The sequence below is a fragment of the Neoarius graeffei genome, chromosome 1, assembly GCF_027579695.1.
Source record: "Neoarius graeffei isolate fNeoGra1 chromosome 1, fNeoGra1.pri, whole genome shotgun sequence".
Classification (NCBI taxonomy): domain Eukaryota; kingdom Metazoa; phylum Chordata; class Actinopteri; order Siluriformes; family Ariidae; genus Neoarius; species Neoarius graeffei.
This window is the reverse complement of record NC_083569.1, coordinates 96012603-96028783: the sequence shown is the minus strand read 5'-3', so window position 1 is coordinate 96028783 and position 16181 is coordinate 96012603. Positions and strand designations below refer to the sequence as shown.

Genomic DNA, 16181 nt, shown 5'->3' with positions numbered 1-16181 from the left:
GCGGGGTACACCCTGGACAAGTCGCCAGGTCATCACAGGGCTGACACATAGACACAGACAACCATTCACACTCACATTCACACCTACGGTCAATTTAGAGTCACCAGTTAACCTAACCTGCATGTCTTTGGACTGTGGGGGAAACCGGAGCACCCGGAGGAAACCCACGCAGACACGGGGAGAACATGCAAACTCCACACAGAAAGGCCCTCACCGGCCCCGGGGCTCGAACCCAGGACCTTCTTGCTGTGAGGCAACAGCGCTAACCACTACACCACCGTGCCGCCCATATATATATATATATATATATATATATATATACACACACACACGTAAATTGGTGCAAATAAACAGTCAAGGGCACTTGAGGTATAGCAGGTAAACATGAAATAAGCAGTATAAACAAACTAGCAGCTGTTAAGGTGAGGTAGTGCAGAATAGTGCAAATGAGCGAGGTAAAGTGAGATGTGCGGTCCCTGAGTTCAGTGTGTTAATGAACGTTGAGATGTATGTGTGTGTGTGTGTGTGTGGGGGGGGGGGGGGGGTTGGGGGGGAACTGTGAGGATGACATGTCAGATGCTAAAGGTGGGGCAGTGGGGTGTGCGAGCAGAATCTGCGGCAGGGGGCAGAGGGGGGAGGAGGGGCAGAACAGGGAGAGAGTTGAGCCTCCTGACCGCCTGGTGAAAGAAACTGTTCTTGAGCCTGCTGGTTTTGGCCCGGAGACTCCGCAGTCTCCTCCCTGACGGCAGCAGACTGAAGAGGTTGTGAGATGGGTGGGTGGGGTCACCTGCAATTCTGATGGCTTTGCAGGTGAGGCGGGAGTTATAGATATCCGATAGAGAAGGAAGAGAGACACCAATGATCCTCTCAGCTGCTCTCATGATGCGCTGCAGAGTCTTGCAGCAGGACACGGTGCAGGCGCTGTACCACATGGTGATGCAGCTGGTCAGGATGTTCTTGATGGTGCCTTTGTAGAAAGTGTGCATGATGGGGGCGGGGCTCTTGCTCTCCTCAGTTTGTGGAGGAAGTACAGACGCTGTTGGGCTTTTTTTGGCCAGTGATGCGGTGCTCCAGGACAGGTCTTCAAAGATGTGCACACCCAGAAACTTGGTGCTGCCCACCCTCTCCACTGCAGCACCATCAATAGATAGTGGAGCATGCTGGGTGTGCTCTCTCCTGAAGTCCACAACAATCTCCTTCATCTTCTTCACGTTCAGACAGAGATTGTTGTCCTTGCACCACATGGCCAAGCCGCTCACCTCACTCCTGTAGATTGTCTCATCGCCACTGTTGATGAGACCCACCACAGTCGTGTCATCCGCAAACTTAATGAAGAGATTAGAGTTGGATGTTGGTGCGCAGTCGTGGGTCAGCAGAATGAAGAGGAGGGGGCTTAGCACACATCCTTGGGGGGCCCCCGTGTTCAATGTGATGGTGCTGGAGGAGTTGCTGTCGACCCATACAGCCTGTGGTCTCCCTGTCAGGAAGTCCAGCAGCCAGTTGCACAGGGAGGTGTTGAGTCCCAGCTGGTCCAATTTATGAATGAGCTGCTGAGGAATGATTGTGTTGAATGCTGAGCTAAAGTCTATGAACAGCATTCTGACATACGAGTCTTTTGTCTCCAGGTGGGTGAGGGCTGAGTGGAGGGCAGTGGAGATGGCATCATCGGTTGAACGGTTGGACTGATATGCAAACTGGAAAGGGTCCAGGGCGGGGGGGGGGGGGGGGCAGACTTGATATGCTGCATGACTAGCCGCTCGAACCACTTCATGAGGATGGGAATGAGTGTGACAGGGCAGTAGTCATTGAAGCAGGAGGGAGATGGCTTCTTTGGGACCGGGATGATGGTGGTGGTTTTGAGGTACGTGGGATCAACAGCCTGGCTCAACAAGATGTTGAAGATGTCTGTAAAGACATCTGTGAGCTCCTCGGCACAGTCTCTCAGGACACGACCAGGAATGTTATCAGAACCCGGGGCTTTTCATGCATTTGTCGTCCTGAGAGCTCTCCTCACGCTGTGTGGGGACAGCGTCAACACCTGGTCGCCGGGAGGTGGTGGGGTCTTCTGTGCCGTGGTGCTGTTGTCCGCCTCAAAGCGAGCGAAGAAGTCGTTCAACTGATTCAGCAGAGACGTGGAGTTGTCACAGGTCTGCGGCGAGGGCTTGTAGTCTGTGATGGTCTGAATCCCCCGCCACAGGTTCCTGGTGTCTCTGCTGTCGTTGAAATGGCCAGCAATGTACCTGGAATACTGTCTCTTGGCCACTCTGATGCCTCGTGATAGATTGGCCCTAGCTGTCTTCAGGCCCACCTCGTCTCCATCTCTGAAGGCAGCGTTCTGAGCCCACAGGAGCCTGTGGACTTCCCCTGTCAGCCATGGCTTTTGACTGGCCCGAATGGAGATGGTTCTGGTGACCGTAACATCGTTCATGCACTTCCTCATGTAGGCAGTGATGGTCTCCGTGTACTCCTGGAGATCTGTGATGTTGCTGTAGGTGGCCACCTGTCTGAACATGCTCCAGTCAATGGTGGAAAAACAGTCCTGGAGTGCCTCTGAGGACCCCCCTGGCCACACACATATCTGTTTTGTAGCTGGTTTGGTGACTTTAACCAGCGGCCTGTATGCTGACATTAGGATAACAGTGGAGTGATCTGAGGCCCCAAGGTGGGGGAGGAGTAGGGCTTTGTGGGCATCTTTATGCATGGTGTAAACATTGTCCAGAGTATTGTTTCCACGTGGGGGAAAGTTGATATGTCCATAGAGTTTTGGAAACACGCTCTTGGGGTTTGCATGATTGAAATCCCCAGCCAGGATGAGGAAAGCATCTGGGTGGGCTGTCTGCTGCTCACTGATGTGCTGATAGAGTTCATTCAGTGCTTCACTCCTGTTGTTATTGGAGCCGGGAGGGATGTATAATGCTACCAGCAATATGGCTGTAAATTCCCTCAGCAGATAGAATGGCCAGCACTTAATAATCATAAACTCCACCAGTGGTGAGCAGTGTTTGCAGACCACGACAGCATCACAACACCAGGCATCACTAATGTAAACACAGAGTCCTCCGCCGTGAGACTTCCCCCCCCCCCCCCTCGACTAGCGCTCTGTATGACCGGTAGCATGTTAGCCGGGCTAGCTGAATGGCACAGTCCGGGACGCTGTCGTTAAGCCATGTTTCCACAAACACAAGGACACAGAACTCACTCACAGACTTAAAAGATGAGCGGAGCAGGTGGACATAATCCAGCTTGTTGTCCAGCGAGCATACGTTGGCCAGAGTGATGGTAGGGATAGCCGGCCGGTGAGGGGCTAGCCGCTAGTCTAGCCCAGATACCTCCGCGTTTGCCTCTCTTCTGCTTCCGCATGTTCCACCTGTGGCACCTCCACTGTGGGCTGGATGCAGGAGTGGGGGTCAGTGATTGAGCAAGCCTCCGGAGCAAACCGTAGCCGCATAGCACTTCCGCGTCCGCTGGATTTATATCCGTGAATATAGTTCTGCGGCTGTCGAGCAGAAACTCACGGGAGTATGTGTGCCTTGAGACTAATGGACGCGATGAAGACGAACAGATACACACTGTTTTAAAACACAAAAAACATGAAAACACTGTTCTGTCAGGACAGAGAGGAGCCGCTGCGTGTGTGCGCGCCGCCATCTTGGAACCTTTCACCACACTTTCAGCATTTGTGCACCTGGGGACAAAGATGAAATGATTAGGATATGAAGGCCAAAGGTCAAGGTCACATGTCTGCCCCAAAACCTTGTGAACAACAAAATATTATCTGTTCTTGTAAACTTCAAGGTCAGGTGGTATATCATAATTTGCATAATAACACTAAATACCAAGTTGACATTAACTTAATCACAACTTCATAAGGCGTGTAGTCTACCAGGCGGAGGCATCGAGTTCTATCTAGTTTTAATGTAAATCAGATCGCAAATGACTGATATGAGACTGTGAATCAAAATGTCAGTCAGTATTTCTTCCGAAGCAGATTGAATATAACAGGCCTAATTTCCTGATCTGTTTTCGCTGTGTATGAGTCATTTCTTCTGTTAAGTAATATAGGAATCTTCTAAGTAATGAAAGGGAGACTTTCCAAAGTTAGCATGAAGTCAAATCAGTGATTAAAAAAAAAAAACAACTAGATAGAACTCGACGCCAACGGTGTCAATAGGGATGCCTCCGCCTGGTAGACTACGCGCCTTATGAAGTTGTGATTAAGTTAATGTCAACTTGGTACTTAGTGTTATTATGCAAATTATGATATGCAACCTGACCTTGAAGTTTACAAGAACAGATAATATTTTGTTGTTCACAAGGTTTTGGGGCAGACATGTGACCTCAAAGTAACCTTGAACTTTGGCCTTCATATTCTAATCATTTCATCTTTGTCCCCAGGTGCACAAATGCTGAAAGTGTGGTGAAATTCCTTTTATTAGCCTTTGAGATATTGTGTTCACAAGGTTTTTGAACAGACATTTGACCTCACAGTGATCTTTAACTTTGCCCTTTTGATCTCAAAATCTAATCAGTTCATCTTTGTCTCCAAATGCACAAATGCTGAAAGTGTGGTGAAATTACTTGTATTAGCCTTGGAGATATTGTGTTCACAAGTTTTTCGGACAGACATTTGACCTCACAGTGACCTTGACCTTAGGCAGCTGGGCCATAGAAGGTTCACGCTGCACGCTGCATGCTGCACGCTACACGCTACACGTTCACGTGAAGAACCGGACCCTGGGCCATTAAACTTCATGCTTGGATGTTCACGTGTTGCGTCTGTTCTACTTTGACCGAGTAACCAACAATATGGACTCTTCGGATGACGATGATTGCCTCATTCTGCTTTTACTGAGACAGAGGAAGAGAAAAAGGAACAGAATTTGGAGCCGAGAACACTTCCTTCTGAGAGAAACCCGTGGTGAATTTCACCGAACATTCTATAATCTGCTTGACAATCCCGATGAAGAACTATTTTTCAATTATACCATTCAATTATATTTTTTCTGAAGTTTTCCACTGAAAGCACAGAGTTATCTCCCTAGACCCGTTCTGATTGGCTGGCGCGGCGGTGACCGCATGCATTGACTGGAATTTCCATCTTCACGCCTAGAAAAAAGTGTGCATGTTCATTTCACGCTTCACGCGTGAAGTGTGCAGCGTGCAACGTGAACGCCGTTCTATGGCCCAGAGCAAGTCATGCAACGTTTGTCCACTTTTCTTTACACGCGTGTAGCGTGTAGTGTGCAGCATGCAGCGTGCAGCGTGAACCTTCTATGGCCCAGCTGCCTTAGATTTTGAGATCAAAATGTCTAATCAGTTTATCTTTGTCCCCAAATGCACAAATGGTGAAAGTTTGGTGAAACTCCTTTCATTTGCCTTGGAGATATTGTGTTCACAAGGTTTTTGGACAGACATTTGACCTCACAGTGACCTTAACCTTAGACCTTTTGATCTCAAAATCTAATAATTTCATCTTTTTTCCAAAGCGCACAAATGGTGAAAGTTTGGTGAAATTACTTTCAGTAGTCTTTGAGATATGGCGTTCACAAGATTTGGGGATGGACACTTGACCTCACAGTAACCTTGACCTGTTACCTTTCAACCTCAAAATCTAACCAGTTCATGTTTGTCCCAAAGCGCACAAATGGTGAAAGTTTGGTGAAATTCCTTTCAGTAATCTTTGAGATACCGTGTTCACAACGTTTCGGGACGCACGCACGGATAACCCAAAAACATAATGCCTCCTGCACCTTACAGTGGCAAAGACATAAAAAGTGGATGAGCTTTAAAGAAAAATTAATTGCTTGTACTCTCACATACTACACTTGAGCTTAGCCAAAAGCCCGAGAAGTGATAACTTGCTGTGTGTAATGGCTTTAAATATACCACTTCCAAATATTAAAATCCAGAAAGGTAAACACAGCTAGACTCCACCCCCAACAGCTGGATCCTTTTGAACAGAGACGCCACCGTGTGTGTGTGTGTGTGAGGTTTCCATGCTACACTATCATCACATGCCTGCACTGTCTAACACTACTGATTAATTACCTTACTCACGCCATACAGTCATTTTGTAAATATTTCTATTTTCTTTAAGTAAATTAATTAAGATCTTCAATCTCTGTCCTTGTCCTTCTTCCTTTGTTGTGATTTGTGAATCAGTCGGAACACTCAGTAATAATAATATAAAATGAGGTACACCACGGTGAAAGAGTAAATAGTAGTAGACATATTTATACCAAGCGGGGAGTGTTCTGACTCCTGTCAGTTTTTGAGTAACATTACTGACCTCTGGTGGTGATTTGTGGTATTGCGCCTTTAAGGATAACATATAGATTGAGGCACTGCCTAAAAGCGGAGCGCCCATCTGTTTCTGGGTTGTAGAATTTTCTTATATCATAGCCCAGGGGCGGACTGGGGCAAAAAAAGTGGCCCAGGAATTTAGTACCTGACTGGCCCACTCAGGGGCCAGGGCGACGGATGATGGCGGCGGATGCTGGAGGCAGACGATGGAGGTGGATGATGGCGGCGGATGCTGGAGGTGGATGACGCGGCGGACGCTGGAGGTGGTGGATGCTGGAGGCGGATGCTGAAGGTGGAACAAATATGTTCACATATATGTGGGAGACAAAAAAATATGTATGTAAACATTATTGAAGGGATAATGACACATAATTTAACCTGAGGCCTTGATTAGAACAATTGTATAATAGTTTTTATAGTTACTTAAAATGGTCTGCAATAGTTGCTTAATAGTGTGAAGATTGGTGAACATGTAAGTCACACTAATAATGATCATACCATAATAGTTAACATATCACCTTACTAGATATTTTGAGACTGGTGAGGTGACCTGAAAAATTTGGAGGAAGAGCTGAGCTGTGAGTACTGTTTCATACTTCAGCAGCCTTGTAATGAAGCCACGTGCATCGACCCTAGTAGTGGTGTTAATGTTCTGTTCATCTTGGATGGCTGAAAGAGTGTGAAGGACATCAACATACAGGGCTCCATCTGGCTTTCCAAAAGCTCCAAGTACCTTGGTCAAAGCACTGTCTTTTGCCCACCAGCGTGTCTCTCCAATTGGAGCAAGACGTCTGTGTTTAGGGTCCTTCCTCTCCTTCTCCCAAATGGACATCCTCTGGTAGGACTCCCTGACAAAAACAGCAATGTTATTGATGAGAGAAAAAAAAAAAAGAGAGCCACTTTCTAAAACAGACTGTGTTGTGTCTGCTAAAACTAGGTTGAGGATGTGTGAATAACACCACACATGGATTTGATGAGGGGACTTTTCTGAGAGAAGTGCGGAGAAGCCTTTATATGGGCCCTGCATGTTGGCGACCCCATCCGTTGAGTTTCCAATACACTGCTTCATATCCAGATTCATGTTTGCCAGCACCTCACTCACAACTTTGACAAAGTACTGCCCAGTGGATGCCTCACATTTAATTAGAGCAAAAAGTCTCTCATGAACAATGTCTGTTACATGTCTTATGACGACAGAGCACTGATCTTGGGCTGTGATGTCCTGTGTGGTATCAATCTGGACAAAGAACATACCAGATTCCTGGATTTGTTTTGTGATGGTGGCCTTCATTATGTGTTGGATGGTTGTAATGATGTTGTTGATGGTAGTTTTGGACAGGAAAGTAACTAGAGAACCTCTACCACCTCTGGATCCAGACTGGTGTATTTTCTTACTCTTTTCTATGCAAAGAGTGAGGTGTTCCTTGAGGCAAACATTATATTTTGAAAGCAACACAATTTCCAAGAAGTTGCCATGATCCACTGTATCATCATCAAGCATGTATGCTGTCTCCGACTGTGACCCCCTGTAGCTCAAACCTCTTTTTTCAATGAGCTTCACCACATCTATGATGCGCTCCAACACTTGCCGCCTCTTGCGCACCTGCACTTTACAAAGAGACATCTGATGTCCCATGAGAAGGTTCTCAACATTGCATTTTGAGGACCTAAGGAAATATGCTTCTGCACAACCTCTGTGTAGATTGCTCCTCTCATGTTCTTCCACTCTCTGATGTATGTGTTTCTGGTCTGTCATGCCAGTGATGAACAAACTGCTATCTGTAGCCTTAGCAAATGCCATACAAAGGAAGCAGAAGAGTGCTTGTCTGTCTTGACTGTTTGAAAGCCATTTCCTATTTGTGCCATCTTTGCAAGAAAAAGCTCTCTGCACTATAGCCTTCTCTGCCTTCTGCTGGGGATGATGACTCAAGAAATAATCTAAGTCCTCTGGTTTTGGCCTTGTAAAAAAAAAAATTTGCAATGCATAGCACTGCATCACTAATCAACTTTTGAAGAGAGAGCACTTACTTCCTGGGCTTGGCTTCCTCTAGCAGTAGCTGGATCATCTTCAGTCTAAATAAGAGATTAGTACTGTAAGTATTGTTTTAGTAATCCACTAAACCAAACTATCAGTAAAATATTTTTTTTTTTTGATAATAGGACTAAGATGGTTAAAAAAATGTTATGTTGTTAGTATACTAGGCCTAGCAGTACTAGTGTAGTCCATACACAATAATGACGTTTTTACAAACTAGCCTAAATGTGTTGTGCTAAAAGTTAGCAAGCTAGCTAAATAATGTTATCCCTTAGCAAAAAGTAGTATACTAAAAGTTAATTTTATTAAGTATGCTTCAGTATAAGTATAGCAAGTATACTACAGACCATGTACTAGAAAGTATACAAATTTAATACTTTTTCGAACTAAATTGGAACATTTCAAGTTTATAAAAGTATACTTTAAAGTTCATTTTAAGTTTGCAAAAGTACACTTTAAAGTATACAACAAGTACACTCATCTATATACTATCAATGTACGTACTTGGTATATCCCTCTCATATGCTTAAAGTATACCACAAGTACACTTATCGATATACTGCCATTGTACTAGTTATATACTTCAAGTCCCTATTTTTAGTTTATTATTGTATACTTTAAGTATACTGTTATAAACGTTGGTTATTTCACTAGTTTACTTGTTATACTTTAAGTTTGCTTGGCATATTACTTGAAGCTTACTATTTATATTCTGGAAATATACTCCTTAAAGTATTCTTAAAGTTTACTCATACTGTATGTACACAAGAGTGTGATGCATTTACAAAATCACAAGACAGAATGTTGAAAACAAGTTTGATATATTTTCAAACATTTCAAACATTTCAAAAACAAAGACCTATGAAATCAAGTCCTTCCTTACTGGAGAAAATGAAAGGAAAAAGTGCACATTTGCATGTAAAAATGCAAACATAATGGTCTCTTGATCAATAAAGTCAAGTCAAAAGTTTTTCTGTTTTTGTGTATGATTTTAAGGTACATAAAGATTGAGCACACATACTATATACTGTAAAGTTTTAAACTCCAGCATTATATTATATTAATATATAAATTAAATGTTAAGCATGAGTCAATGACTTGACCTTATGATGCACTTGGAGCAAGAAGTATTAGTACTTTGTGGCAGAAAAACGTAAAAAGTATACTAAAGTATAAGTTTTAGTATTAAAGTATAAGTGTAAGTCTTAGTATTAATGTTCTTAGACTTTTGTCCTCAGATTTTGTTTATACTTTTCAGTATAAGCCAAGTATACTTCACTATACTATTCTTAAGTATATAAAATATAGTTTACAAAAAGTCAACTTCAAGTATACTTCCTCAGTTTTAGTAAAAAATAAGTATACTCATAGTACACTTGAATAAACTTCTTTTTGCTAAGGGATTACATTCCAGCCGCCCACCTGAGTCGCCTCCCCCTCCGGGTCATGTTGTCCTCCAGACAGCTGCAGGTGCTGCTGAGGATGGTGCAGATGATGCAGCAGCAGAAAATATATTTGTCAGTTTCTGACACTTGGCCGCATCTGCTTGTAGTGCGTGCCTTTTCTCTTAATTTTTGTGCTCCTCCCTTGCGTTTCTTCTCCATTTTTGCACGGCTGATTAATTGATTGACAGATGAAGAGGGAGAAGGGGGCCGGACCGAAACCCTCGGCTCGGCTGTGATTGGCCAACAGCCCCACGACTGACGCCCATGTAAGCCAATGCTGATTATCCAGACACTAGAGAAACTGTTAACTTTACCGTTACAGTTCCTATACTGTTTCCTTATGTGATACAAAACATCGGGCAACAACAGCGACAAGTTACTCACTACCGTACTGTCCCAACTCCTACTCTACTTCACACTTCACTACTCGTTGGGTTTCCTGTAGTGGCAGGCACACACAGGACCGAAACCATCACATAACTCAATGGGTTTCTTTATGTATCCATTCTCTATACCTATGGAACACCACTATTAGAAAGAAGCTTTTTTTTTCTCTTCATTTTTTGAATAAGGGCACTATTCCTGGGGGTACTACAATACCAGGCTGATGTGCAGAGCAGAAGAAGCAAGCCCCAATTCCCACTCCCTGCTCTAAAAATCTCTCTGATAAAACAACCTCGTAAAAACCCATATACTCTAAAAAATAAAGGTGCTTCAGTGGTTCTTCAAATCTCTGGATGGTTCTATGGAGAGTCAAAACTCTGTGATGAACCATTACATTATGCAAAAGGTTCTTCACACTGGAAATGGTTCTTCAGAGCCTGGCATTCTCTTACCATTTGCTGGTCAATGCACATAGGCTATGTTTACACAAATCTGTCTTCACTGCTCAAACAAATGGTTTAAATGGTTCTTTAAAGAACTGTTGCATGAACGGTTCTTTGAAGCCCTGAAAAAGGTTCTTCTATGGCATTGCCCTGAAGAACCGATACTGGCCCCATTATTTTTTAGAGTGTATCCAATAATAAGCTCATCTCATCTCATTATCTCTAGCCGCTTTATCCTTCTACAGGGTCGCAGGCAAGCTGGAGCCTATCCCAGCTGACTACGGGCGAAAGGCGGGGTACACCCTGGACAAGTCGCCAGGTCATCACAGGGCTGACACATAGACACAGACAACCATTCACACTCACATTCACACCTACGGTCAATTTAGAGTCACCAGTTAACCTAACCTGCATGTCTTTGGACTGTGGGGGAAACCGGAGCACCCGGAGGAAACCCACGCGGACACGGGGAGAACATGCAAACTCCACACAGAAAGGCCCTCGCCGGCCCCGGGGCTCGAACCCAGGACCTTCTTGCTGTGAGGCGACAGCGCTAACCACTACACCACCGTGCCGCCTCCAATAATAAGCTAATAAGAACAAATACTACACTAAAATCAATGACTTTAAATATACCACTTCCACATATTAAACTCCAGAAAGGTAAACACAGCTAGACTCCACCCCCAACAGCTGGATCCTTTTGAAGAGGGACATCCTCTGTGTGTGTGTGTGTAGGGGAGTGTTTCCATGCAGAAAGTTTGATATTTCTAACATTTGAGCAAAGCCTGCAAAAAATAAGTTGAGCTCATTAACATTCCTCTCCCCGGAAATCTTTAGTAAAAGGCGGAAGATTTACGTGTCAGTGAAGAGAAACCTGAGCTGCACTTAACACTGGATCAGGCGAGTGACACTGTATCACGTGTTTTCACGTGACGTCGTCAAGCCGGAAGTCGGCCATATTAAAGTGGTTTTTTTTCAAAGGAACATCAGTTTAATTTTACAACAAAAGTCCTGAATCCAAGCTGGCACTAGTTGTAGACAGGACATGTCATATTGGAGGCATCGGACACATCAACAGCAAAGCAATCTTCATGAATTTTTCAATAAACTAACCAAATAATGGTGAATTACTGCACAGTTTTGGGTTGCCACAATCGCTCAGATCGTGAGAAACATCTGCACTTCTACCGATTACCTAAAATAATCGAAAATCAGGGGGAGGAAACCACAAAATTGTCAGAGGAGTGTCATCGTCTCTGGCTTGCCAAACTAAACCAAGATCTGACCGACAAAATCCACACAACATAAGAGTGTGTTCAGTTCACTTTGTATCAGGTATGACTTTTTTTAAGTTCTGATCAATGTCCTAAAATTAAGCATGACACCATATTTCTACTGTCTAGCCGTGATGGTGCCTCTGTATGTTCTCTTGAGAGTAAGCTCAAGTTAAAAATCACAATCAGCCATCTGCTGTCAGCTGAGGTCGGCCCACAGGGGATGTGCATTCATGATCTACAGTATATCACTGTACATGTACACAGTACACACCTTTGCTTTCACCAGACATTTTCACTAAATTTCCGTGCTTTTCGTTCCCTGACCCAGCTGCAGCACATCTGGTTATCGGCTTCTAGTCCCTTGAAACACTTCAGATCCTCAGCAGTGTGTGGACTTGGAGAAAAAATTTATTAGTTGATGATGTCTGGGTATGTCACAGCCGGCAGTAACGCATTGTCTTCACTCAGTTCCTCTCCTATTTCGTATGGTTCCAGGCCGTCGATTAACTGCAGTTTCTTCAGATGGCAGGCTCCTACACTGGGCCTTCTACATATTTTCTAGGAGCTTCTGTCTTCTTATTGCAAGTTTCTTTAACCAATGCCATTACAAAAATTGAGATTTTTTTTTTTTGCATGAAATGCAAGCATTGTTTATTTACAAAAATCAATGTCTCCAACGTGGCATACATCTGAAACTTTCGTGTTTTGGTGATGTTGGTGAAAACACTCTATTCGAGGTCCAGAAAGCTGGTATAGGGTAAGGTGGCCCGGGCCAATCTCTTGCACTTTGACAGCTTTGTTAGCCATTGCAAACAGGCAGAGAAATATCTGGCCAACAAGCGTTCTTGATAGATAAATAAATAAAATAAAGAAAGGGGTGGGGGGTGTTGAATTTTGAAAAGGAACAGTTGAGTGTTGTGTGATCTGTCTAATGAAAGAGTAGGAGAAAGAATTACTGCAGACTCATCATCCAGTTGCTTGTTAAGCAAAGAGAAAACCATGAAATGGGGAAAAGTCAGGCCAAGCAAAGAAAAAAAAAATTTTTTTCTTTACTTTTTGAACAAAGTAACCGTTTCTAGCACTACTATAATGTCAAGTTTCAAGTCAAGTTTATTTGTATAGCACTTTTAACAATAAACATTGTCACAAAGCAGCTTTACAGAATTTGAACGACTTAAAGGAACAGTCCACCGTACTTCCATAATGAAATATGTTCTTCTCTGAATTGAGACGAGCTGATCCGTACCTCTCCGAGCTTTGTGCGACCTCCCAGTCAGTCAGACGCGCTGTTACTCCTGTTAGCAATGTAGCTAGGCTCAGCATGGCCAATGGTATTTTTGGGGGCTGTAGTTAGATGCGACCAAACTCTTCCACGTTTTTCCTGTTTACATAGGTTTATATGACCAGTGACATGAAACAAAGTTCAGTTACACAAATTGAAACGTGGCGATTTTCTATGCTATGGAAAGTCCGCACTATAATGACAGGCGTACTAACACCTTCTGCGCGCTTCGACAGCGCATTGATACCTTCACTCCTGTTTCCCCCCTCTCCCCCGCCTTCCTGACTTCCGTCAATACACAGCCAATGTGACTGGAAACATCAGTGCTGTGGTCAGTAATAGTCAGAGGTTAGTCGAGGAATCATCTGTTTGCGAGCCAAACTGAGCGGCTAAAAAACAATGGTTATTACATGCATCGTGCCGGGTTGTGGCAACAAGCCGAGGGTTTACAGTCCCGTGATGTTTCACAACATTCCAACTTATTACAAACGGCGGAAAGTTTGGCTAGCTGCTTTACAGTTGGATCCCTCAACACCGCTGGACGTTGTGAAGACCTGGAGAGTTTGCTCCGAACATTTCACAGATGCGGATGACACAGCAACTGGAAAACGACTGAATGACACGGCAACACCATCAATTCAGAAATTACGCATCCAATGCAGTGACTCATCGCTCAACATTGTAAGTGTCTTTTTTGCACCTTATTGTTTTTGGAAGTGGCATTCACACTAGCTAGCCTATCCTACTGTAGGTGAGTCCGGTTAGCACAGATAACTTCACTACAAAATCATTACACCTCTGAGACTTGCTATAAGAATTTACTGATTGAGGTACATACTGTAACTTAGCTAAGGTATAACAAAGAAGTAGCCTAACTTCACCGTGCCACTTTGTGTGATGTTTTTGTGCTTGTCTAACGATGTACTTTTGTATTGTCTGACGGTGTTATCTGATGATGTACTGTATGTTGCATTCATATGATAGGTTTGTGTTTTTGACATTTCAATCCGTTATGATATTGAAAAAAGTTTTCCCCTCAATTGACCATAAATGCTGTGTATCTACAGCATCATACTGCAAAGCCTGAATATTGAGCAAACTTTAGTCTCAGGCAACTATAGGCCCTATGTGTAGTTCATGGCAATGTACTGGGGTAGCCTACGTCTATTGTCGTAAACAGTAGATGGGCTATCAGTGACCGACGGTGCAGGAGGGAGGGGGAGGTTTGTGTTTTTGATGTCTCGATCCGTTATGATGTTGAAAAAAAGATTTCCCTCAATTGACCATAAATGCTGTGTATCTACAGCACCATACTGCAGAGCCTGAATATTGAGCAAACTTTAGTCTCAGGCAACTAGTGTGTGTGTGTAGTTCATGGCAATGTACTGGTAGGGTAGCCTACTTCTTGTCATATACAGTAGGTGTGCGATCAGTGACTGACGGTGCAGGGGGGAGGGGGAGGCTTATCACTGGTGAGGCATAAAATGTAGATACTGTCTGTCTATATAATGCCTTGTGACAAAACTTACTGACTTTGATAAATGTAAAAACTGACAAGCGTTGTAGTGCTTTATGTGGTATTGGAAAAGAGTAAACTTGTAATCTGTCTGTGTTGTCAGTGTTATACAGGAAGAGTCAAGTGATGCACAGCATGATCTGCCTGAACCAGAGGAAACCTTTTTTGAGGGTGTTCCTCATTCAACCCCCCAGAAGCAAAAAGCTGAGGAGACAACATCTACATTCCGAGCACCCTTGCCTGTCCAGCTAGCCAGTCCTTCACACGCACGTCCTCCCAAAAGAGCTGTCCTGGCTCCCATGTGGACAAAGCAATCAGTAAGCTAATAAATCTTCATGTTTTATATGGCGGTATAATTGACTTGCGACCTATATTTATATTTTGATGTGTTTCCTTACTAGGACACTGCATCTTCATCGACAACGATGGCCACCACCCATCGTCCACGAAAAAGCCTTATATATGAGGTGAGTGACCTATAAGTTCTGCTATAGATGAGCATCATAAAATACAAGGAAACTATTGAACTTTTTTTCCTGCAAAGTTACAATATGCACTGTATGTATGTATGTATGTATGTATGTATGTATGTATGTATGTATGTATGTATGTATGTAAGAATGTATGTATGTAGATATGTAAGTGGAATTAGTTGTGGGTGTGAGTGAGTGAGTGACTGTGGAATACACTGATAAGTGTGGGGAAAAGCTTGTGTTTGGATGAATAGAAGTGTGGATGCATGTAAATGCCTTGATGTGCCTGAAGTTACAGTAATATTTGAAGTTGCTTTGTTTGAAATTAATGTTGGAAAGGTAAGCGATGGTTGGTATAGTAGGCTATGCCTTCACTGCTTTACAATCTTTGCTTGTTGTCTTGTCAATGGAACTTTATGTATTTGCCTATGAATGTTGTGACTTACGTAACTGAAATACTACTACTGAAATATTACTCTTTGTAACAGTAATGAGGCATATTTTTATTTGTCTTCATCAGGAACCACACCTCATTGAAGCAACAGCGATGGACATGAGTGCAACATCGGACTTTGATGTCAGCATGACCTCTGAGACTGCTCTTGATCCTGCAGACAGCAGCTATGTGCCAGATAGCAGCCCCTCAACCTCCACCACAGGAAGTTCCTCAAGCCTCCCTGGACAACCCAGAGGATGGAGGGAAAGGAAGTGGATCGTGAACGAGTTCAAGCTCATGGAGCTGTTCCAAAGATGCCCAGAATGCCGTTCTGCGATGTGTGACCTCCATCAAACTGTATCGCGCTGTGGCAGCAGAATAAAAATAAAATGGCAATGCGACAGTGGCCATGTGGGAAAATGGGAGTCATGTCCCGAAGTATGTGGGATGCCAGAAAATAACTTATTGACACAAGCTGCAATTGTCTTTACTGGTGCAACATACACCGATATTGCTGACTGGGCAGGACTTCTCAACCTGCAGTTGCCCCACAAATCATGGTATAATGTGATCCAGAACACTTA

General features: G+C 43.7%; 1 protein-coding gene, 1 long non-coding RNA gene and 1 other non-coding gene across 3 annotated transcripts in view; 1 reads left to right on the top strand and 2 right to left on the bottom strand.

The window, feature by feature from the left end:
• Positions 1 to 7939, bottom strand: part of LOC132885533 (titin-like) — a 978782-nt gene extending 970843 nt beyond the window's left edge. The window contains 3 exon segments of the mRNA XM_060920287.1: positions 6454 to 6589; positions 7037 to 7151; positions 7263 to 7939. Of these exon segments, the coding sequence (XP_060776270.1) occupies positions 6454 to 6589; positions 7037 to 7151; positions 7263 to 7939 (928 nt within the window).
• Positions 7940 to 11376: 3437 nt separating this feature from the next.
• Positions 11377 to 11495, bottom strand: LOC132896212 (U5 spliceosomal RNA). The gene has a single exon (XR_009655969.1). It is a non-coding gene; the product is annotated as a U5 spliceosomal RNA (small nuclear RNA).
• Positions 11496 to 13766: 2271 nt separating this feature from the next.
• On the top strand, positions 13767 to 15123 carry LOC132873767 (uncharacterized). Its single transcript, XR_009651602.1, has 3 exons — positions 13767 to 13853; positions 14802 to 15005; positions 15090 to 15123. It is a non-coding gene; the product is annotated as an uncharacterized LOC132873767 (long non-coding RNA).
• Positions 15124 to 16181: the final 1058 nt, after the last annotated feature.